We start from the raw sequence: 24,291 nt of genomic DNA, 5'->3' as shown, positions 1-24,291 counted from the left end.
GATTCCAAACGACATATGGAAGTATTGCCGTATAAAGGGGAGGAATATTTGGCGTCGGTCTATCGGATCTGGTGGCCACGGCAACTGCCGAAAAATCCACCTTTTTACCTCAGACCCCCTCCCAACAGAAAAAGACACCGTCTTTTCAGCCGCAGTCCTTTCGGTCCTATAAGAACAAGCGGACAAAAGGACAGTCATATCTGCCTCGGGGCAGAGGAAGGGGTAAGAGAGGGCAGCAAGCAGCCCCTGCCCAGGAACAGAAGCCCTCTCAGGGTTCTGCAAAGCCCTCAGCATGACGCTGGGGCCTTACAAGCGGACTCAGGAGCGGTGGGGGGTCGACTCAAGAATTTCAGCGCACAGTGGGCTTGCTCACAGGTGGACCCCTGGATCCTGCAGGTAGTATCTCAGGGTTACAGGTTGGAATTCGAGAAGTCTCCCCCTCGCAGGTTCCTAAAGTCTGCTTTGCCAACGTCTCCCTCAGACAGGGCGACGGTATTGGAAGCCATTCACAAGCTGTTTTCTCAGCAGGTGATAGTCAAGGTACCCCTCCTACAACAGGGAAAGGGGTATTACTCCACGCTATTTGTGGTACCGAAGCCGGACGGCTCGGTAAGACCTATTCTAAATCTGAAATCTTTGAACCTGTACATACAAAAATTCAAGTTCAAGATGGAGTCACTCAGAGCAGTGATAGCGAATCTGGAAGAAGGGGACTTTATGGTGTCCCTGGACATAAAGGATGCTTACCTGCATGTCCCAATTTGCCCTTCACATCAAGGGTACCTCAGGTTCGTGGTGCAAAACTGTCATTATCAGTTTCAGACGCTGCCGTTTGGATTGTCCACGGCACCTCGGGTCTTTACCAAGGTAATGGCCGAAATGATGATTCTTCTGCGAAGAAGAGGCGTATTAATTATCCCTTACTTGGACGATCTCCTGATAAGGGCAAGGTCCAGAGAACAGCTGGAGGACGGAGTAGCACTAACCCGACTAGTGCTGCAACAACACGGGTGGATTCTGAATTTTCCAAAATCTCAGTTGACCCCGACGACACGTCTGCTGTTCCTGGGAATGATTCTGGACACGGTTCAGAAAAAGGTGTTTCTTCCGGAGGAGAAAGCCAGGGAGTTATCCGAACTTGTCAGGAACCTCCTAAAACCAGGGAAAGTGTCTGTGCATCAATGCACAAGAGTCCTGGGAAAGATGGTGGCTTCTTACGAAGCGATTCCATTCGGCAGATTCCACGCACGAACTTTTCAGTGGGATCTGCTGGACAAATGGTCCGGATCACATCTGCAGATGCATCAGCGGATAACCTTATCGCCACGGACAAGGGTGTCTCTTCTGTGGTGGTTGCAGAGTGCTCATCTGTTAGAGGGCCGCAGATTCGGCATACAGGACTGGGTCCTGGTGACCACGGATGCCAGTCTGAGAGGCTGGGGAGCGGTCACACAGGGAAGAAACTTCCAGAGAGTATGGTCAAGCCTGGAGATGTCTCTTCACATAAATATACTGGAGCTAAGAGCGATTTACAATGCTCTAAGTCTGGCAAAACCCCTGCTTCAGGGTCAGCCGGTGTTGATCCAGTCGGACAACATCACGGCAGTCGCCCACGTAAACAGACAGGGTGGCACAAGAAGCAGGACAGCAATGGCAGAAGCTGCAAGGATTCTTCGCTGGGCGGAAGATCATGTGATAGCACTGTCAGCAGTATTCATTCCGGGAGTGGACAACTGGGAAGCAGACTTCCTCAGCAGACACGATCTACACCCGGGAGAGTGGGGACTTCATCCAGAAGTCTTCCACATGATTGTGAACCGTTGGGAAAAACCAATGGTGGATATGATGGCGTCCCGCCTCAACAAAAAACTGGACAGGTATTGCGCCAGGTCAAGAGACCCTCAGGCAATAGCTGTGGACGCTCTGGTAACACCGTGGGTGTTCCAGTCAGTGTATGTGTTCCCTCCTCTGCCTCTCATACCAAAAGTACTGAGAATTATACGGCAAAAGGGAGTAAGAACGATACTAGTGGCTCCGGATTGGCCAAGAAGAACTTGGTACCCGGAACTTCAAGAGATGCTCACGGAGGATCCGTGGCCTCTACCTCTAAGACGGGACCTGCTTCAGCAGGGACCGTGTCTATTCCAAGACTTACCGCGGCTGCGTTTGACGGCATGGCGGTTGAACGCCGAATTCTAAGGGAAAAAGGCATTCCGGAAGAGGTCATTCCTACACTGGTAAAAGCCAGGAAGGAGGTGACTGCACAACATTATCACCGCATTTGGAGGAAATATGTTGCGTGGTGTGAGGCCAGGAAGGCCCCCACGGAGGAATTTCAACTGGGTCGATTCCTACATTTCCTGCAAACAGGATTGTCTATGGGCCTCAAATTGGGGTCCATTAAGGTTCAAATTTCGGCCCTGTCGATTTTTTTTTCCAGAAAGAATTGGCTTCAGCTCCTGAAGTCCAGACTTTTGTAAAAGGAGTACTACATATACAGCCCCCGGTTGTGCCCCCAGTGGCACCGTGGGATCTTAATGTAGTCTTGGATTTTCTCAAATCCCATTGGTTTGAGCCGCTCAAATCGGTGGAGTTGAAGTATCTTACATGGAAAGTAACCATGCTACTGGCCCTGGCTTCAGCCAGGAGAGTATCAGAATTGGCGGCTTTATCATATAAGAGCCCATATCTGATTTTCCATACGGACAGGGCAGAACTGCGGACGCGTCCTCATTTTCTGCCTAAGGTGGTGTCAGCGTTTCACCTGAACCAGCCTATTGTGGTGCCTGCGGCTACTAACGATTTGGAGGATTCCAAGTTGTTGGACGTGGTCCGGGCATTGAAAATATATATTTCAAGAACGGCGGGAGTCAGAAAGTCTGACTCACTGTTTATATTGTATGCACCCAACAAGATGGGTGCTCCTGCTTCTAAGCAGACGATTGCTCGTTGGATTTGTAGCACAATTCAACTTGCACATTCTGTGGCAGGCTTGCCACAACCTAAATCTGTCAAGGCCCATTCCACAAGGAAAGTGGGCTCATCCTGGGCGGCTGCCCGGGGGGTCTCGGCATTACAACTCTGCCGAGCTGCTACTTGGTCAGGGGCAAACACGTTTGCAAAATTCTACAAATTTGATACCCTGGCTGAGGAGGACCTTGAGTTCTCTCATTCGGTGCTGCAGAGTCATCCGCACTCTCCCGCCCGTTTGGGAGCTTTGGTATAATCCCCATGGTCCTGACGGAGTCCCCAGCATCCACTTAGGACGTTAGAGAAAATAAGAATTTACTTACCGATAATTCTATTTCTCGTAGTCCGTAGTGGATGCTGGGCGCCCATCCCAAGTGCGGATTGTCTGCAATACTTGTACATAGTTATTGTTACAAACAAATTCGGGTTGTTATTGTTGTGAGCCGTCTGTTCAGAGGCTCCTACGTTTGTCATACTGTTAACTGGGTTCAGATCACAAGTTATACGGTGTGATTGGTGTGACTGGTATGAGTCTTACCCGGGATTCAATATCCTTCCTTATTGTGTACGCTCGTCCGGGCACAGTATCCTAACTGAGGCTTGGAGGAGGGTCATAGGGGGAGGAGCCAGTACACACCACCTAATCCTAAAGCTTTATTTTTGTGCCCTGTCTCCTGCGGAGCCGCTATTCCCCATGGTCCTGACGGAGTCCCCAGCATCCACTACGGACTACGAGAAATAGAATTATCGGTAAGTAAATTCTTATTTTTTCTTTCTATGTAAAACTACAAGTCTCCGTATGATAGCATCTCTCATCGTGTTTGTAATTTGGGTGTGCAGTCCAAGGTTCCACCCTCCATATATGTTATATTATGTACATGTGTACACTTGAAGGTAGAGACTTCTTCAGCTTGGATTAGCACTCCTCCTATTTGACCAAGTGTGTTTTTAATTAGTATGGATCTCTGGCATTTACGGACTACAAATTCAGAATGGCATTATCATGGTAAATCCTGAATTGATGTATAAAATTTGTCAGTTTCAGGGTGCAGTGCCCCATGGGTTGGTGTGGCCTGGCTGCTTTTGGGGCATCACATTGTAATACTTAATTCAGAACATTGTTTAGCACCTTCTTTATTATTATTTTTTTACCAGTGTAACGCTTTTCAGTATTCTAATTAATACCTCTCATTTACTTTACTACTTTATGTAACGATCCTTAAAACTCCTTCAAATAAATATATACCGTATTTTTCGGACCATAAGACGCACTTTTTCTCCCCAAAAATGTGGGGGGAAAAGTATGTGCGTATTATGGAGCGAATAAGACGTGTTTGCGGGTAGCGGCGGGTCCTGGATGCTGCTGCGCCGTCATCAGCAGAGCGCCCGCATCTCAGAGCCCATCTCAGCCTCAGAGCCGGCATCATGTGACTCCCCCGCTCCCTCCCATTTCCTCCCTCCTCAGGAGTGCACCGCGGGCAGCGTTAGCTGAGAGCCTGGACGTGGGGAACCACTGGTACTGTCAGTATGTGTGTGTGTGTCTATGTGTATGCTGGCTCTGGTGTGTGTGTGTGTGTCTCTGTATGCTGGCTCTGACAGAAGGCTGCACTGTACAGAATCCTTGTAGGAGTCTGAGAAACCACACAGAAATATCTCTTAGAGGTTGGTGAAAACTAGGGAGGCAGCGCAAGGATGATAAAGCAGAAATGGTTCAGAATATTTTTTTTTCCAGTTTTCCTACTCTCAAAACTAGGTGCGTCTTATGGTCAGGTGCGTCTTATGGTCCGAAAAATATTTATCATCTATTTTCGCAACGGAGCGATTAAGGCAAAAATGCGCATGGAACGCAGTACGCATGCACTAAGTATTTTAGCTCAAAACTTAGTAGATTTACTCACGTCCGAACAAAGAATTTTCATTGTTGTAGTGATCGGAGTGTGATTGACAGGAAGTGGGTGTTTCTGGGCGGAAACTGGCCGTTTTCTGGGAGTGTGCGGAAAAACGCAGGCGTGTCAGGGAAAAAACGCGGGAGTGTCTGGAGAAACGGGGGAGTGGCTGGCCGAACGCAGGGCGTGTTTGTGACGTCAAACCAGGAATGAAACGGCCTGAGCTGATTGCAATCTGTGAGTAGGTCTGGAGCTACTCCGAAACTGCTAAGAATTTTCTATTCGCAATTCTACTAATCTTTCGTTGCTATTCTGCTAAAATAAGCTACACTCCCAGAGGGCGGCGGCCTAGCGTGTGCAATGCTGCTGAAATCTGCTAGCGAGCGAACAATTCGGAATGACCCCCATTATCACAGTTGTAAATATAAATGTGTTAAAAATTTGGTAAATCTGTAGAGCTTTAATTTGAGACGTCTTAATTTAAGTAAATATTAATCCATGGTTCTTGGCGTTACCCGAGGAGCACCTGTAGCAGATACAGTAAAAAGTGACAGGCCCATTTTTGTAGTTTAAGTTCTACCCACTGGAGGTGCAATCTAAATTTTTATCCGATTCTCCATTTGGGTGTTATTGTTCACCCGACACAAGCCTCGCATCGGTAATGGTGTCATTATGCCATCCCCATGCATGCCCTTAGGGGGGGAAGTTTATTAAAATTCTAATTAGGGGAGGGGCCCTGGGGTGCACAACGGTAATGAGAGGTGCGACCCTGCAGAGACCTTTCAGTAGAACTGCATACAAAGAAAGGTGCACAATTCAAACATTACCAATTTATTAATAATAATCATTGCAATAAAATTTTGCATTTTGTGCGAGGTTCAACTATAGTATAACTATGCGAAGAACCTCGCTCAAAGTACAAAATTTTATTACAATGATTATTAATAAATTGGTAATGTTTGAATTGTGCACCTGCAACCTTTTCTTTGTATAAAATTTTAATTACGCAGTTTCACACCGGAAGAATACCTATGTTAAATTTCAGCTTCCCCTAACATATCTGAAAAGTAAGAGAATTAGTGATGAGTCAGTCATTAAATGAGGACTATATATATATATATATATATATATATATATATATATATATATAATTAAACAGCGGTGATGGCGGCACTCCACAGACTTGAAGGCATTTAAAACTACTTCTTTATTAGGACCTAATAAAGAAGAAGTTGTTTTAAACGTCTTCAAGTCTGTGGAGTGCCGCCATCACTGCTGTTTGTATCCAGGTCTCTTGGGACTTATGGAAGGCACCGCAGCCCTTAACTGGAATTTCCCACAGTGAATGCCGGGTTCTTTTGGTATGTATGTATATGTGTGTATGGTATATATGTATGTATGTGTGTGTATATGTATGTGTGTGTATATGTATGTATATATACCTTGATGAAGTCTGAATGACGAAACGCGTTGGGCTACCTGGCAGTGACCTCATACCAAGTTAAGTTCAAATTGTTTTACATATTTTAACATACATTTTAACTGGTATTATATTGCATTGTGTCTATTGTTTTTATCCCATTTTTTAAGAAGATTTGCTGTTCAAATTTTAATAATCTTTAGTATAGTTGTGTAATCATTGTCTGTTTTAATGTATAAATAAATTCCCATTTTTCAGATTTATCTGATCTGGTCAGTTTTTATACACTTTTAGATCCACTTTTATTGAATTAATTTAAGACACCGTTGGTCGCTATATCCCCCACCCCCCTGTGTGTGTTTTTTCCGTTGCTTCAGGGAACCACCATCCCTGTGTTTTGGGGGACAGCTGACGCCCTGTATTAACCCTTAGGGAGTGTCTTTTATTTCAACTACACGTGGTTCTTAGTTTATTGGTGTTGTACACAAGTGGCGCAATAATCTCCCCCCCATTTTTATATATATATATAGTGTGTGTGTGTGTATGTATGTATATATATATATATATATATATATATATATTATTGCAACTATTTGTGATCCTATTAGGCTACTTCCAGAAAATTTTCCAGGGCCACTTTTAGCTCTCCTGGCAGGTGTTAACAGCCAGCACCCTTGCCCTCCCCAGCTTGCAGCTGCTGTTGGTATTCTTGACACCCCCACCCCCTTAGCTTTCAACCATGGCCAGTGGGAGATCTCCCCCCCCTTCCCCAGTACCTTGCAGCCACAGCATCCTCACGTGCAGCTCCCCTCACTCCATCCTGGCAGTTTGAATGGGGGAGTGTAGCTGGTGTAAGTGCAGGAAGGATGGTGTAATGGTCGACATTACTGCCTCACATTACTGAGGTCATGGGTTCGATTCCCACCATGGCACTGTGTGGAGTTAATATATTCTCCCTACACTTGCATGGGCTTTCCCTGGGTATTCTGGTTTCCTCCCACAATACTAAGTAGCCATGCACACAGTCAGGGGAAGGTGGTGGGTAGCAGTAGCCATGTTCACATTCAGGGAAAGGGGGAGTCAGTAGCCAGGAAGTATATGGAGAGATGGCGCAGGACCACAGGGAGTGGGTAAGTTTTATAAGATGGTCCTGTGTATAATCATTTTAGAAGGCAAATGAGCAGAGGCTCCGCTAATTCTGGTAGTCTGATTACTCTTATTAAAGCCAAGTTGGTGAACCCCTTAAAGTTACAAGAGATAACAGTCGGGGTAACCTGTATACAATACATAGGTATAATCTGTATTGTTAAGGTTAGCCATATAGAATTCCAGAAGCTCAATGGGAGGTGGTGTCTAAAGAAATGTTGGAGTTAGATATAATTAAAGATTCACATAGTTGAGTGATGAAGTCCCATTGTGCTCATTCCTAAACCTGATGGGAGCTTGCGCTTCTCAATTATTTCTGTAAGTTAAGTAGTGTGTTTGATGCCTACCCAATGCCTCGGGAGGATGAGCTTATTAAAAGGCTGGGAACAGCACATTACTTAACCACTTTAGATTTAACCAAAGGGTATTGGAGAGTGCTGTTGACAAACAGTACATCAGAGGGACTGTTTTTATACAAGATATTATCATTTGGGTTATATGGGGCACCAGCCACCTTTCAAAGGATGATGAATAGAATTCTAAAGCATCATAGACAGAATGCTGATGCTTATTTGAATGATGTAGTCATCTATAGTACTGATAGGCAACCTTACTTACCCAAGGTACAAGCAGCGTTGATCTCCATCTGTGAGGCAGTTTTCACAGCCAACCCAAAAAAGTGTTGCTTAAGGGTAGAAGGAGTGTAGTATCTGGGATACAACATACTGAAGGACCAGGTTTGATAAAAACCCCAACTAAATAAAATTGAGTCAATATAGAAGTTTCCCAGACTATATATAAGAAGCAGGTGAGCTTTATCTTGGGAAGAATTACAGAAGATTTATACCCACTTTTTCCACCATTGCTGTCCCTTTGACTGACCTTACCAAGTGTAAACAGTCGATTATTGCTCAGTGGAACCCGGGTTCAGAAAAAGCTGTAATAGGAATTGAATTTAGCGCTGTGCACCCAGCCAGTGTTAATGACACCTAACTTGAAAAACTAGTTTGTGGTGTAAACTAATTCATGAGATGTAGGTGCTGTTCTATCTCAGAACAAAGATGGTGAGGCGCATCATATTTATTTGAGTAAAAAACTGAACATATATGAGAGAAACTATACTACTATCACAAAAGTAGCATAGGTGATTAAGTAGGCATTAGAAACTCTGAGGTATCAGAATTTGATGGCAGATAAGAACCACTTGGCCCATATAGTCTGTCCATGTACAGTACACTTTCACACACACTGGGGTTAATGTTTGTTGTGTGGCAATCAACCTACTAGTTTATTTTTTGGAGTGTGGGAGGAAACTGGAGTACCCGGAGGAAACACACACAAATACGGGGAGAATATACAAACTCTACACAGTGGGAATCAAACCCACGACCTCAGTGCTGTGATGCAGTAATGCTAAAAAATTACACGTATCACCATTGCTATCTCTTGGGTAGAAAGTTCAGATGAATTACTGATCATGATCCATTAAAATGGATATCTGAAAATAGAGATGGTAATGGAAGAATAACAAGATGGTTCTTGGCATTACAAAGTTTTAAATTTTCACTTGAACATTCAGTAGGCCTGGTACACAAATAGCTAATGCAATTGCGTTATCTCGTATCTGCTGTATAGCAGTGACGTGCAGTGATGTGAAGCTGGGCCTTTCTTGTCATACTAATGTGTACATCAGAGTTTTAACTATATACAGTGCATCAGGAAAGTATTCACAGCGCTTCACTTTTTCCACATTTTGTTATGTTACAGCCTTATTCCAAACTGGAATAAATTAATTTTTTCCCCTCAAAATTCTACTATGTTACAGTCAGGCGTCATGTTTGGAGGAAATTGGGCACCGCTCATCACCAGGCCAATACCATCCCTACAGTGAAGCATGGTGGTGGCAGCATCATGCCGTGGGGATGTTTTATAGCGGCAGGAACTGAGGGGCAGATTTATTAAGCTTGGTGAAGTGATAAAGTGGAAGGTGATAAAGGACCAGCCAATTAGATCCTAACTACCATATCACAGGCTGGGTTTGAAAAATGACAGTTAGGAGCTGACTGGCTGGTCCTTTATCACCTTCCAATTTATCACTTCACCGAGCTTAATAAATCTGCCCCTGAGAGACTAGTCAGGACAGAGGGAAAGATGAATGCAGCAATGTACAGAAACATCCTGGATAAAAACCTGCTCCAGAGCGCTCTTGACCTCAGAGCAGTGGGCTGAATCTCCCTGTATACCTCTACCACATAGCAGGTTATACTCAGTCTGTGCTGCCAGGGTCAGACTGGCCCACAGGGGTACCAGGGAAACCACCGGTAGGCCCCACTGCCTGAGGGCCCACTCCTTCCTCTAGGGATCAGGTTCCAGACTATGCACTTGTATTATACATGGTGGATATGTTGCATTACACTGCACAAGACTATTGTACATTGGCCACACCCTCTTTGTAGACTGGCCACACCCCTAAGTATGGGCCCCTATCACTGCATCCCCCCGGTGGGCCCTTCATACCCCAGTCCAACACTGTGCGCTGCATCCTCCCAGTCTCTTCCACAGAGCAGGGTAGTTGATATATCAGTGCCCTTTGCATTTAAATTGAATACTCTGCATTGTATGTGACTTATACTAGTGCTGCTGCATGTTTTCATATCTTCAATGTACCAGTTTATTGCTTTCCCTATTTTCTCTCTCTCAATAACCCTTGAAAACTGGTGTGTTTTGGGTTAAATTTGCCACACTTTACTGTATATACTGTAGTATATTGTGTGCGGACATTTTCACATACTGTTCCTGTTACACACTGCACATTGCCTTTTTGTATGAGTTCATTCCTTACAACTGTGTCTAACAAAAGTGACAGGGACATCTACTCTGGTAACATGTAAAACCTGTAACACAGAGGATTTGTCACAGGATGATCAGTGCTCAGCCTGTCATATGCCTTCCAGCACTTCACCCCCCCACAGCACTTGTGCAGGTACCCCCATGGGGATCTTTCACTATGTTGCTGACAAAAATTGCTGACCATATAGCTATTCCACCTGTGGCTCCCCCTATGGGTATACCACAACCATTGCAGCCCCCATTGGCTCCCCCTATGGGGTTCCAGCAGTCAATTGCAGCCCTGCCCGTCCCTCCTATTTGGTAGGATTCATTCTCTGCCTCTATACAGAGCTTGGCCGCTTGCTTTGCTACATTTCATAACTTGGTGCAGGGTCAGGGTACACTGCCTACACCCACTACAGGGCCGAAACTAGGATTCTTGTCACCCGGGGCAAAACAGTAATCCGGCGCCACGCACACGCACACACACACACACGCACAGACAACCAACCCACCACCACCACCACGTGTAACTCTGTGCGGAGACTGACAATGCCATCAGCTAGTACCAGCTAACGGGCTATTTCCACTCATTGGTGTCCACGACACCCATAGAGTGGGAATAGAACCTGTGGCGAGCGCAGCGAGCCCACAAGGGGCTTTTTTACACTCACCCCTGACGGCATTCTGGTGGCCGGGATCCTGGCGTCGGTATGCTGACCGTGCACCGGCCACGTAACCCCAACCCATATATACTCCATGAGAGCAAAGGGCTGGTAGCTGCTATATAGCTTCTTTTCTAGACATTTAGCTGGACTCAGGGGGTCATTTTCGACCCGTTTGCACGCTGCGGTTCATTGCAGCGGTGCAAACGGTTCAAAACTGCACGTGTGCGGCGGCCGCACTGTGCAGGCGCGTCATTGCCTAGTGATGGCAGTCTCCGGGCAGCGACGCCGCATACTAAGAAAGCGGTCGCAGCGGCGACCGCAAGAAGATTGACAGGAGGAAGGGGTTCCGGGGTGTCAACTCACCGTTTCCCAGACGTGGAGATCCGAACGCAGGTGTATCCAGGCGTTTGGAGGGAGGATGTGTGATGTCAATTCCGGTACCTTCATCGCTAGATCCCTCGCACAGGGTAAGTAGGTCTAGGGCTGGTCTTGTTTTACACAACTTTTTTAGCATAGCAGGGCTGCACAAGTGATCACAACCCTGCTATGCTAAAATACACTCCCCCATAGGCGGTGTCTAGTTGATTGCTACGTGCGATCAACTCGGAATGACCCCCTTAGTTAGACATTTGGGCTACAGATTAAGTTAACAAGGAAATAATACCCCATACATTGATACATATGTAAAATCACACACATACATACTGTCACACATCTAAACACGCACGCATACATTAAATTCACTCACGTACATAGTCACACACTGTCCTGTATACATACATAGTCACACATACATACATACATACATTATACATACATACATACAGTGACACACAAGCACGCATACAGATATGTAGTGACACACCTATTCACATACAGTCACACACATGCACAACACATTCATACACACACACATATAGTAGTTGCACACACATACAGTGTCACACTCACTATTTAGGCTTCGGTGTGTGCTGCTGCTGCTGCTCCTCTCCCCTCCTCTCTTCGATGGTGCTGGCTGGCCTGGCACTGAGTAAAGTGCCGTGTAGCTCCGCCCCCTTTTCGGACCATTCATGTTTCCAGCTCAGCAGTGCAATAGTGCACTGCTGCGATTATCAAAGGCAGCAGAGGGGGCTGGGGTAACTTGTTCCATGTGCCCCGTCTTAGGGCACAACAGGCAGCACACGACAGTCAGCATAGAAGAAACTGAAAGTAAACTACAGCTCCCGCAGCAAGGGCTTCTGGGAGCTGTAGTTTATTTTCAGTTTCATCACACACAGACTGGACTGCTTTGTGCTGCTCCTGCGAAGGGACCTGTGCGCATCGGGACTCGGAGGGGGTGTAAGCATTGCGGCGCCCCCTCCAATCCGGCGCCCAGGTCACATGCCCCCCTAGCCCCCCCTTAGTTACGGCTCTGCCCACTACAACTAAACGGTACTGTTCCTTCCTCATAGTTTACTCCTCTCTCTGATACAGAAGAATCATCAATTACTGCTTATCATATGGAAATTTCAGATGCAGAATCCCCCCTCAGGGGATGAAGAGGCCCCACCTAGATTTTAGGTAGTTGCATTAATTAGGGCAGTCAGATTCTCACTTCAGCTGGAAGATGCTGAACCAGCCTCTGCCACTAAAGATCCTCTCCACAAACAGCAGAGGGTAGTGCTAGTTGAGTTTCCACACTCAGACCACTTCTCTAAAGCTAGGAACGAGGCATGGAAAACGCCTACTAAGAAAATTACAGTTCCTAAAAAGCTCGGCTCATTTTACCCATTGCCCACATCAGATTGTTCAAAGTGGGAGATTCTACCTACAGTAGATGCTCATGTGACACATTTAATAAAAAGTTTAATACTTGGTATTGCAACTGCATCCTCTCTTAAGGAACTGCCGGATGGACAACTGGATACATGTCTCAAATCTCTGTACTGACTTACAGGAGCATCATCCAGACCTGCCATGGCTGCAGCCTGCATGTCTAATGCTCTAGAGCACAGGTTCTCAAACTCGGTCCTCAGGACCCCACACGGTCCATGTTTTGCAGGTCACCTGTATATTTTTTAAAATGTGACAGTTGGTGATATGCAGTGCATCTGCTGGGTGACATGGCAAACGTGAACCGTGTGGGGTCCTGAGGACCGAGTTTAAGAAATACTGCTCTAGAGACTTGGGCCGACAACCTTGAATGTAGTTTCACGTCTGATCCTACTAAGGACCAAATGTCTCTGCTTGCTAATATTAGAGACGTAGTCTATTACATTGGTGAGTCAGCTTTGTACACTGTTTTGTTATCATCTAAGGCTTCGTCTGTTTCCATTGCGGCTCACCGCATTGTGTGACTTTGTTCGTGGAATGCAGATTCATATGCCAAGAAGGCCCTGGAAGCCCTACCATAAACAGGGGAGCTCCTGTTTTGACCGAACTGGACAGGATTGTTGAGAAACTGGTAACCTCCAAGACGGCTTCCCTACCATCAACATCTTTAGTGCGGCCTCGAACTTCGTCCTTTCGTCCTCAGGTCAAGACCGAAGGTCAGCCTTTTACACAAGTGTCTTGCACCATCAAGATCTCCAAACCCAAAACCAAATAGGATAAGGCTGCTAGACGTCCAACTACCAAGACAGAGGACAAACCCTCAGCCTGAAGGGGTGGGCCTCTCCCTGGGGTCCCCAGGGTGGGAGGCAGACTTCTTCAATTCGCCAACACATGGTGCCAAGTCACAACCGACGCCTGGGTCCAAGCAGTGGTCTCTCACGGGTACGCTCTTTCCTTTCTAAAGTGTAATTCCAGACAATACTTCTCTACTACCCCATCAACAGACCCCGGCAAAGCACAGGCACTGAAAGGAGTCATACAATTCTTACTACAGTTGGGGGTTATTATCCCTGTTCCATGGCCTTAACAGGGTCAGGAGTTCTATTCTACGCTTTTTTTTGGGGGGGGGGGGGGGGGCCTCAAAAACCAAATGATTCATACCATCCCATCCTGAATCTGAAATTGCTGTACAAGTACCTCAAGGTCCCCAAGTTCCGTATGGGTACACTCCATTCCATTGTCCTGGCTATTCTACCTGGGATGCGTACCTCCATGTACCTATAACACCTTATCAACAATACCTTCGCTGCTGTCTTCCGACAGCATTTCCAATTGCAAGCCCTCCCCTTTGGACTGTCTAAAGTTCCCAGGGTGTTCACCAAGCTCATGTAAAGATGGATGCTCAGGAATTTGGATACTACCTTACTTGGGCGAACTCCTTCTTCTGGTGCAGCCTTCAGTGGTGCTGGAACTTCACCTACGGCTGACCGTCATTCCTCCAAAACTATGGATGGATAATCAACTGTGCCAAGTCCTTGAACATCCCATCTTCGAGGATACTGTACCTAGGAGCACTACTGGATGCTAACATACAATTCATCGTCCTTCCTCAGGACAAGATCGCATCTTTGCAGTGGCACATTTGCAACCTACTTCACAGTCCACAGGTCTCAGTCCATTCAGCAATGCAGACCCTGGGCTTCATGGTGGCTGTCTTCGACATGGTAGAATACACCCAATTTAACTCCAGGCCTCTGCAGCTCCTCATACTCACCGAATGGAATGGGTTACCAACAAAGATCAAGTCCCAGACCATGATACAGCCTCAGTCTGTTTGGGCGTCTCTTTCACAGTGACTACACAAGGCCATCCTGGACAAGGGCCTACCATTCAGGATTCCACACTGGACTATCCTCAACACAGACACCGGCCTCCGGGGGTGGGGAGCTGTCACAGGCAGTCACTCCTTTCAGGGTTGCTGGTCGCAGGAGTCCTCAACTGAGAAGCGGACTTCCTCAGTCGACAGGATATTCATGCCATGGAATGGTCTCTACACCAAGAGGTCTTTCAGGTTCTGGTACAAAAATGGGGTCTTCCAAAAGTTGATCTCATGGCCTTCAGACACTACCCCAAGGTTTCAGTGTACGGGACCAGGACACGAGATCCAGAAGTAAACTTTGTGGATGCACTCACAGTCGCATGGGCCTTCCATCTGGCCTATCTCTTCAATGTCTCCCCTTCCCAGAGTACTACGGAAGTTCAAAGAGGATGGCGGCATGATCATACTGGTAGCTTCAGCATGGCCCAGATGCCCATTGGTTCATGGATGTGCAAGACCTCTCCATAAATGAGCCCTTTCCTCTTGCCTCTTCATTCAGAGCTGCTCTCTGAGGGGCCCTGTCTCCATCCAGACTTGCTTGTGTGGCTCAGAAACCAGCCTCGGCCTCCATATATCACTAGATATGGCACTCCTATTTTCAGTGGTGTGCTAGCCATCACTATGACCCTAAAGTGCTCAAGATCTCTCGACTATTTGCCTTTCTATAGGCGGGCCTAGCCCTGGGTCTTCGCCTGGCTTCTCTGAAGGTACAGGTCTCAGCTTTGTCCATCTGGATCCAGAAGAGACTGGCTCCCTTGCCGGATGTGCATACCTTCCTCCAGGGATTACTCCATTCATCCTCCAGTCATTCCATGGGATCTGTCCTTGGTTTTTCGGGCCTTACAATATACTACCTTGAACCTTTGGAAACGGTAGACATTAGTGGCTCACTGCTAAAACTTTTTTTCTGCTGGCTATAGCTTCAGTCCGAAGAGTCTCTGACTTGGGAGCGCTCTCCTGTCGCTCCCCCTTTTTGATATTCCACCACGACCTGTATACCTACCTAAGGTAGTGTCTAAATTTAATATCAATTAAAAAAATTGAGGTACCGGACTTCAAGGAGCCTGGTCTTTCTAAGAGCGAGCCTCACTGGATGTGGTCCATGCTCTCCGGATCTACATGGACTGTGCTAGTTCTGTTAGGAAAACTGATGGCTAATTCATCCTCTATGTATTCCACAAGCTGGGCTGGCCTGCCAATAAGCACATGTTGGCACATTGACTCTGCGTGACGATCTCACAGGCTTACACGCAGGCTGATCTTCCTATTACAAGTACAGTCTTTGTTCACTCTGCTGGTCCTTTGTGGGTAGAACGCCGTGGATCGTCTGCTGAACAATTATGCAAGGCTGGTATGTGGTCTTCTCCCCACACGTTTCTTAGGCTCTATGCCTTTGATACGTTTGCCTCTCAGGATGCAACCTTTGCCTGCAATGTCCTCCTTTCAACTTAGGAGCATTCCCTCCCTATTACAACTGCTTTGGGACATTCCAAGGTTAAGCCTGTGGAGAACTTGGCCCTTGAAGAAGAAAAGAAAGAGTTATGGTAAAACTTACCTTCGTTAACTTTTTCTTTTCAAGGTCCATGGAATCCACAGGGTGCCCACCCTGATGCATCTAGCTTTAATGGATAGCTTTATGGTCACCAGTTCCCTTCTCTTCTCTTCTCTTCTCTTCTCTATGAGAATGTGATTTCTTGTGTGTACCATTCTTCCTTCTCTCCTCACTCCAGTTCCTGCTGTGGGCTTGGTAACTAAAACTGAAGTACCTGAGAATGGGGTGGGGTATGAGCGGAGAGGAACCAGTGCATCCCGGGAGGCTCACAAAGCTTTATTGTTCGGTGCAAGTCCTGGTCTCCACCAGCCATACCCAAGGGTAACCCTGTGGATACCATGGACCTCGAAGAAAGAGTTAACGAAGGTAAGTTCTACCATAACTGTTTCTATTTGTCCTGAGATTGCTCCGTGTATATACACAAAATTCTTACTAAATTCCAGTGTTTTCTTCTTTTCTATTAGAAGTACTTGCGAGCTGGTTAGATGGTATATTGACGGGTTGGTATCGATATACCGGCGCCCGTCATCCCAGTGGTAGGATTCCCACTTGAGGGATGCAGGGCGCTGTAATGCCGGCAGTGGGGCGAGCGCAAAAGAGCCCCTTGCAGACACTGTAGTGCACCACACTATTTATTCTCCATCCAGGGGTGTCGTGGACAAGCCAAGAGGGAAAATAATACGTGTTGGTATCCCGGCGGTCCGGATCCCAGAGCCGGTATGTTGAGCGCCAGGATCCCGACAGCCGGGATATTGAATGCATCCCGTATTGACTACTATTGCAAGTTCGGACGTGTTTTGCAGTTCAAATCCTGATTTTACTCCCGTGTTTATCCTTTAGTAAATCTCCAAGTTTAAAAAAAAAAAGCTAAACTCGCCTCAGAATGCAATCTTGAACAGACACTATTCTTAGTACATTTACCCTGGAGTGTCTTGTCACCTGGGGAGAAAGCTGCTGGCTTGCAAAGATATACCATTACTGTTTGAAGTGAGTGCTGTACTCAATTGCTGTTTTGGTGAGTTGGACAGTAGTATACTTCTCACTGATGGGGACATTTTTATCACAATCCGCATCTCCGATGCAAATGAGATGTCAAAAATTTGCCCTAATCCACAATGCAATAATTGAATAAATTGCAGTGATGTATCAATTATAGCAATTTCTGCAATTCTTGTGGTATTTTTCATGACAAATACCCTGAGGTTGTACCACGCATGCACCACCGCTGGATACCGCTTATACTTACGAACTCAGTGATCAGTGAGTATCTTCTCCAGTCAGTTGGTCACTGAGCTCCTACTCTTTGACCCCATTCAGCTGTGCTGTAAACAGGCACCTCATATGCCGTAAAGTGAGATACTGGTTTTACAGCACAGCTGACTAGGGTCACAGAACAGGAGCCCGACAACTAGCTGACTGAAGTATAGACTCAGCGATCACCGATCACAGGACCCCTGGGTGCAGTAATTTGATGTTATTATTATTATTATTATTATTATTATATAATTTGTTGATTATTTTTTTTACTATTTTTTTTAGACCACAGAGATGATCAGACTATCTCCCAGCTCTGCTCTGCCTGCTTAGCGCCATCTCTATTATAGCATTAACACCCTTTTTTACATTATTTTAGTGAATTAATTTTGATAAATATGCCTAACAAGACGTTTTATTTTCCATAACTGCTGTATTTTCTGACTGATAATTTCTCTGTTTCATCAGGTACAGCTCACTAAAGGAACTAATGTACTGTCCTGGAGGACAGCAGCCTTTTCTATGGGACATATAGCACCTAAACCCGTGTTATTGAGAAATATACTAATCACAGGTATAGTTTATGGTTATATCTGTCAATTTTTGGATAGTGAATTAGAAAGATACTGTACCATGTTCTGTACACACTATCAGGGAGATGTATCAAGACTTGGAGAGCGATAAAGTGGAGAAGTTGCCCAATGCAATCTATCATCTTCTGTCATTTCGTAGACTATTCTAGGTAAATGACAGTTCTTCCAGATGGGGCCGTACCAATGATCTTTACAGTGGTATTATTACTTCTTTTTTCATGCTGCTGATTCCTCTCCCTATGCAACCAAGCATCTGACTAGTCTTTCTCATTGCTTTGTTGCATTGCTTTCCTGCCTTTAAGTCACTTGAAATATATCCCTTTCCTCCTCAATAGTTTCCATTATAGGACCCTTAATACTAGAGATGAGCGGGTTCGGTTTCTTTGAATCCGAACCCGCACGAACTTCACTTTTTTTTTCACGGGTCCGAGCGACTCGGATCTTCCCGCCTTGCTCGGTTAACCCGAGCGCGCCCGAACGTCATCATGACGCTGTCGGATTCTCGCGAGGCTCGGATTCTATATAAGGAGCCGCGCGTCGCCGCCATTTTCACACGTGCATTGAGATTGATAGGGAGAGGACGTGGCTGGCGTCCTCTCCATTTAGATTAGATTTAGAAGAGAGAGAGAGAGATTGCTGTGATACTGTAGATTAGAAGAGAGTGCAGACAGAGTTTAGTGACTGACGACCACAGTGACCAGTGACCACCAGAGACAGTGCAGTTGTTTGTTTTATTTAATATATCCGTTCTCTGCCTGAAAAAAACGATACACAGTCACACAGTGACTCAGTCTGTGTGCACTGCTCAGCCCAGTGTGCTGCACATCAATGTATTGTATATAAAGCTTATAATTGTGGGGGAGACTGGGGAGCACTGCAGGTTGTTATAGCAGGAGCCAGGAGTACATGATAAATAATATTATATTAAAATTAAACAGTGCACACTTTTGCTGCAGGAGTGCCACTGCCAGTGTGACTAGTGGTGACCAGTGCCTGACCACCAGTATATTAGTAGTATTGTATACTATCTCTTTATCAACCAGTCTATATTAGCAGCAGACACAGTACAGTGCGGTAGTTCACGGCTGTGGCTACCTCTGTGTCGGCACTCGGCAGGCAGTCCGTCCATCCATAATTGTATTATAATATATACCACCTAACCGTGGTTTTTTTTTCATTCTTTATACCGTCGTCATACTAGTTGTTACGAGTATACTACTATCTCTTTATCAACCAGTGTACAGTGCGGTAGTTCACGGCTGTGGCTACCTCTGTGTCGGCACTCGGCAGGCAGTCCGTCCATCCATAATTGTATTATATACCACCTAACCGTGGTTTTTTTATACCACCTAACCGTGGCAGTCCGTCCATAATTGTATACTAGTATCCAATCCATCCATCTCCATTGTTTACCTGAGGTGCCTTTTAGTTCTGCCTATAAAATATGGAGAACAAAAAAGTTGAGGTTCCAAAATTAGGGAAAGATCAAGATCCACTTCCACCTCGTGCTGAAGCTGCTGCCACTAGTCATGGCCGAGACGATGAAATGCCAGCAACGTCGTCTGCCAAGGCCGATGCCCAATGTCATAGTACAGAGCATGTCAAATCCAAAACACCAAATATCAGAAAAAAAAGGACTCCAAAACCTAAAATAAAATTGTCGGAGGAGAAGCGTAAACTTGCCAATATGCCATTTACCACACGGAGTGGCAAGGAACGGCTGAGGCCCTGGCCTATGTTCATGGCTAGTGGTTCAGCTTCACATGAGGATGGAAGCACTCAGCCTCTCGCTAGAAAACTGAAAAGACTCAAGCTGGCAAAAGCACCGCAAAGAACTGTGCGTTCTTTGAAATCCCAAATCCACAAGGAGAGTCCAATTGTGTCGGTTGCGATGCCTGACCTTCCCAACACTGGACGTGAAGAGCATGCGCCTTCCACCATTTGCACGCCCCCTGCAAGTGCTGGAAGGAGCACCCGCAGTCCAGTTCCTGATAGTCAGATTGAAGATGTCAGTGTTGAAGTACACCAGGATGAGGAGGATATGGGTGTTGCTGGCGCTGGGGAGGAAATTGACCAGGAGGATTCTGATGGTGAGGTGGTTTGTTTAAGTCAGGCACCCGGGGAGACACCTGTTGTCCGTGGGAGGAATATGGCCGTTGACATGCCAGGTGAAAATACCAAAAAAATCAGCTCTTCGGTGTGGAGGTATTTCACCAGAAATGCGGACAACAGGTGTCAAGCCGTGTGTTCCCTTTGTCAAGCTGTAATAAGTAGGGGTAAGGACGTTAACCACCTCGGAACATCCTCCCTTATACGTCACCTGCAGCGCATTCATAATAAGTCAGTGACAAGTTCAAAAACTTTGGGTGACAGCGGAAGCAGTCCACTGACCAGTAAATCCCTTCCTCTTGTAACCAAGCTCACGCAAACCACCCCACCAACTCCCTCAGTGTCAATTTCCTCCTTCCCCAGGAATGCCAATAGTCCTGCAGGCCATGTCACTGGCAAGTCTGACGAGTCCTCTCCTGCCTGGGATTCCTCCGATGCATCCTTGCGTGTAACGCCTACTGCTGCTGGCGCTGCTGTTGTTGCCGCTGGGAGTCGATGGTCATCCCAGAGGGGAAGTCGTAAGCCCACTTGTACTACTTCCAGTAAGCAATTGACTGTTCAACAGTCCTTTGCGAGGAAGATGAAATATCACAGCAGTCATCCTACTGCAAAGCGGATAACTGAGGCCTTGGCATCCTGGGTGGTGAGAAACGTGGTTCCGGTATCCATCATTACTGCAGAGCCAACTAGAGACTTGTTGGAGGTACTGTGTCCCCGGTACCAAATACCATCTAGGTTCCATTTCTCTAGGCAGGCGATACCGAAAATGTACACAGACCTCAGAAAAAGAGTCACCAGTGTCCTAAAAAATGCAGCTGTACCCAATGTCCACTTAACCACGGACATGTGGACAAGTGGAGCAGGGCAGGGTCAGGACTATATGACTGTGACAGCCCACTGGGTAGATGTATGGACTCCCGCCGCAAGAACAGCAGCGGCGGCACCAGTAGCAGCATCTCGCAAACGCCAACTCTTTCCTAGGCAGGCTACGCTTTGTATCACCGCTTTCCAGAATACGCACACAGCTGAAAACCTCTTACGGCAACTGAGGAAGATCATCGCGGAATGGCTTACCCCAATTGGACTCTCCTGTGGATTTGTGGCATCGGACAACGCCAGCAATATTGTGTGTGCATTAAATCTGGGCCAATTCCAGCACGTCCCATGTTTTGCACATACCTTGAATTTGGTGGTGCAGAATTTTTTAAAAAACGACAGGGGCGTGCAAGAGATGCTGTCGGTGGCCAGAAGAATTGCGGGACACTTTCGGCGTACAGGCACCACGTACAGAAAACTGGAGCACCACCAAAAACTACTGAACCTGCCCTGCCATCATCTGAAGCAAGAAGTGGTAACGAGGTGGAATTCAACCCTCTATATGCTTCAGAGGTTGGAGGAGCAGCAAAAGGCCATTCAAGCCTATACAATTGAGCACGATATAGTAGGTGGAATGCACCTGTCTCAAGTGCAGTGGAGAATGATTTCAACGTTGTGCAAGGTTCTGATGCCCTTTGAACTTGCCACACGTGAAGTCAGTTCAGACACTGCCAGCCTGAGTCAGGTCATTCCCCTCATCAGGCTTTTGCAGAAGAAGCTGGAGGCATTGAAGGAGGAGCTAACACGGAGCGATTCCGCTAGGCATGTGGGACTTGTGGATGCAGCCCTTAATTCGCTTAACAAGGATTCACGGGTGGTCAATCTGTTGAAATCAGAGCACTACATTTTGGCCACCGTGCTCGATCCTAGATTTAAAGCCTACCTTGGATCTCTCTTTCCGGCAGACACAGGTCTGCTGGGGTTGAAAGACCTGCTGGTGACAAAATTGTCAAGTCAAGCGGAACGCGACCTGTCAACATCTCCTCCTTCACATTCTCCCGCAACTGGGGGTGCGAGGAAAAGGCTCAGAATTCCGAGCCCACCCGCTGGCGGTGATGCAGGGCAGTCTGGAGCGACTGCTGATGCTGACATCTGGTCCGGACTGAAGGACCTGACAACGATTACGGACATGTCGTCTACTGTCACTGCATATGATTCTCTCAACATTGATAGAATGGTGGAGGATTATATGAGTGACCGCATCCAAGTAGGCACGTCACACAGTCCGTACTTATACTGGCAGGAAAAAGAGGCAATTTGGAGGCCCTTGCACAAACTGGCTTTATTCTACCTAAGTTGCCCTCCCACAAGTGTGTACTCCGAAAGAGTGTTTAGTGCCGCCGCTCACCTTGTCAGCAATCGGCGTACGAGGTTACATCCAGAAAATGTGGAGAAGATGATGTTCATTAAAATGAATTATAATCAATTCCTCCGCGGAGACATTGACCAGCAGCAATTGCCTCCACAAAGTACACAGGGAGCTGAGATGGTGGATTCCAGTGGGGACGAATTGATAATCTGTGAGGAGGGGGATGTACACGGTGATATATCGGAGGGTGAAGATGAGGTGGACATCTTGCCTCTGTAGAGCCAGTTTGTGCAAGGAGAGATTAATTGCTTCTTTTTTGGGGGGGGGTCCAAACCAACCCGTCATATCAGTCACAGTCGTGTGGCAGACCCTGTCACTGAAATGATGGGTTGGTTAAAGTGTGCATGTCCTGTTTTGTTTATACAACATAAGGGTGGGTGGGAGGGCCCAAGGATAATTCCATCTTGCACCTCTTTTTTCTTTTCTTTTTCTTTGCATCATGTGCTGATTGGGGAGGGTTTTTTGGAAGGGACATCCTGCGTGACACTGCAGTGCCACTCCTAGATGGGCCCGGTGTTTGTGTCGGCCACTAGGGTCGCTAATCTTACTCACACAGCTACCTCATTGCGCCTCTTTTTTTCTTTGCGTCATGTGCTGTTTGGGGAGGGTTTTTTGGAAGGGACATCCTGCGTGACACTGCAGTGCCACTCCTAGATGTGCCCGGTGTTTGTGTCGGCCACTAGGGTCGCTAATCTTACTCACACAGCTACCTCATTGCGCCTCTTTTTTTCTTTGCGTCATGTGCTGTTTGGGGAGGGTTTTTTGGAAGGGACATCCTGCGTGACACTGCAGTGCCACTCCTAGATGTGCCCGGTGTTTGTGTCGGCCACTAGGGTCGCTAATCTTACTCACACAGTCAGCTACCTCATTGCGCCTCTTTTTTTCTTTGCGTCATGTGCTGTTTGGGGAGGGTTTTTTGGAAGGGCCATCCTGCGTGACACTGCAGTGCCACTCCTAGATGGGCCCGGTGTTTGTGTCGGCCACTAGGGTCGCTAATCTTACTCACACAGCTACCTCATTGCGCCTCTTTTTTTCTTTGCGTCATGTGCTGTTTGGGGAGGGTTTTTTGGAAGGGACATCCTGCGTGACACTGCAGTGCCACTCCTAGATGGGCCCGGTGTTTGTGTCGGCCACTAGGGTCGCTTATCTTACTCACACAGCGACCTCGGTGCAAATTTTAGGACTAAAAATAATATTGTGAGGTGTGAGGTATTCAGAATAGACTGAAAATGAGTGTAAATTATGGTTTTTGAGGTTAATAATACTTTGGGATCAAAATGACCCCCAAATTCTATGATTTAAGCTGTTTTTTAGTGTTTTTGGAAAAAACACCCGAATCCAAAACACACCCGAATCCGACAAAAATAATTCGGTGAGGTTTTGCCAAAACGCGTTCGAACCCAAAACACAGCCGCGGAACCGAACCCAAAACCAAAACACAAAACCCGAAAAATTTCAGGCGCTCATCTCTACTTAATACTATATTTAGCTTTGGATGTTTGAGGCTCAAATGCATAATTTTGCATTTTTTTGAGTTAAACTGTAGTTGCCACATTCTTGACCATTCCTCAAGTTTACCTAGATCATCAGTGATTTGTTTTACCCCTCCCGATGTGTCTAACCTGTTGCATATCGTGATGTAGTTGCTTTACCGGTGTTCGGGACCCCGGCGGTCAGGATACCGATGCCGGAATCCTGACCGCTTACAATGCAGGCAGCCGGAATGCCGGCAAACAGGTGATTCCCGTCGAGCCTGCGGAATAGTAAGCACAGTGTGCCCGCAATGGGGCTCCATTGCGCTCCCCCCCCCCCCCCCCAGCCGGCATTCTGGTGGCTGGGATCCCGTGGTCGGGATGCTGACCTCAGGGATCCTGACCGTCGGATCTACAGCCCCAAATCTGCATATCTTGTGTCATCTGCATTCCCTC

General features: G+C 46.7%; 1 protein-coding gene and 1 long non-coding RNA gene across 7 annotated transcripts in view; one reads left to right on the top strand and one right to left on the bottom strand.

The window, feature by feature from the left end:
* LOC135041707 (uncharacterized) overlaps window positions 1-12,120 on the bottom strand; it is a 96,475-nt gene extending 84,355 nt beyond the window's left edge. Inside the window, exon 1 of the long non-coding RNA XR_010235093.1 lies at window positions 11,871-12,120. This is a non-coding gene — a long non-coding RNA (uncharacterized LOC135041707). The remainder of the gene's footprint in view (window positions 1-11,870) is intronic.
* Window positions 1-24,291, top strand: part of LOC135041630 (endosome/lysosome-associated apoptosis and autophagy regulator 1-like) — a 480,370-nt gene that overhangs the window by 255,477 nt on the left and 200,602 nt on the right. For all 6 annotated transcript variants that reach the window (XM_063954952.1, XM_063954950.1, XM_063954951.1 and 3 more), the window contains one exon: window positions 17,885-17,990. In XM_063954952.1, coding sequence (XP_063811022.1) covers window positions 17,885-17,990 — 106 coding nt within the window. The remainder of the gene's footprint in view (window positions 1-17,884; window positions 17,991-24,291) is intronic.

This window comes from Pseudophryne corroboree, chromosome 2, assembly GCF_028390025.1.
Source record: "Pseudophryne corroboree isolate aPseCor3 chromosome 2, aPseCor3.hap2, whole genome shotgun sequence".
NCBI lineage: Eukaryota > Metazoa > Chordata > Amphibia > Anura > Myobatrachidae > Pseudophryne > Pseudophryne corroboree.
The sequence above is the reverse complement of the archived record's forward strand: the minus strand, read 5'-3'. Positions and strand labels throughout refer to the sequence as shown.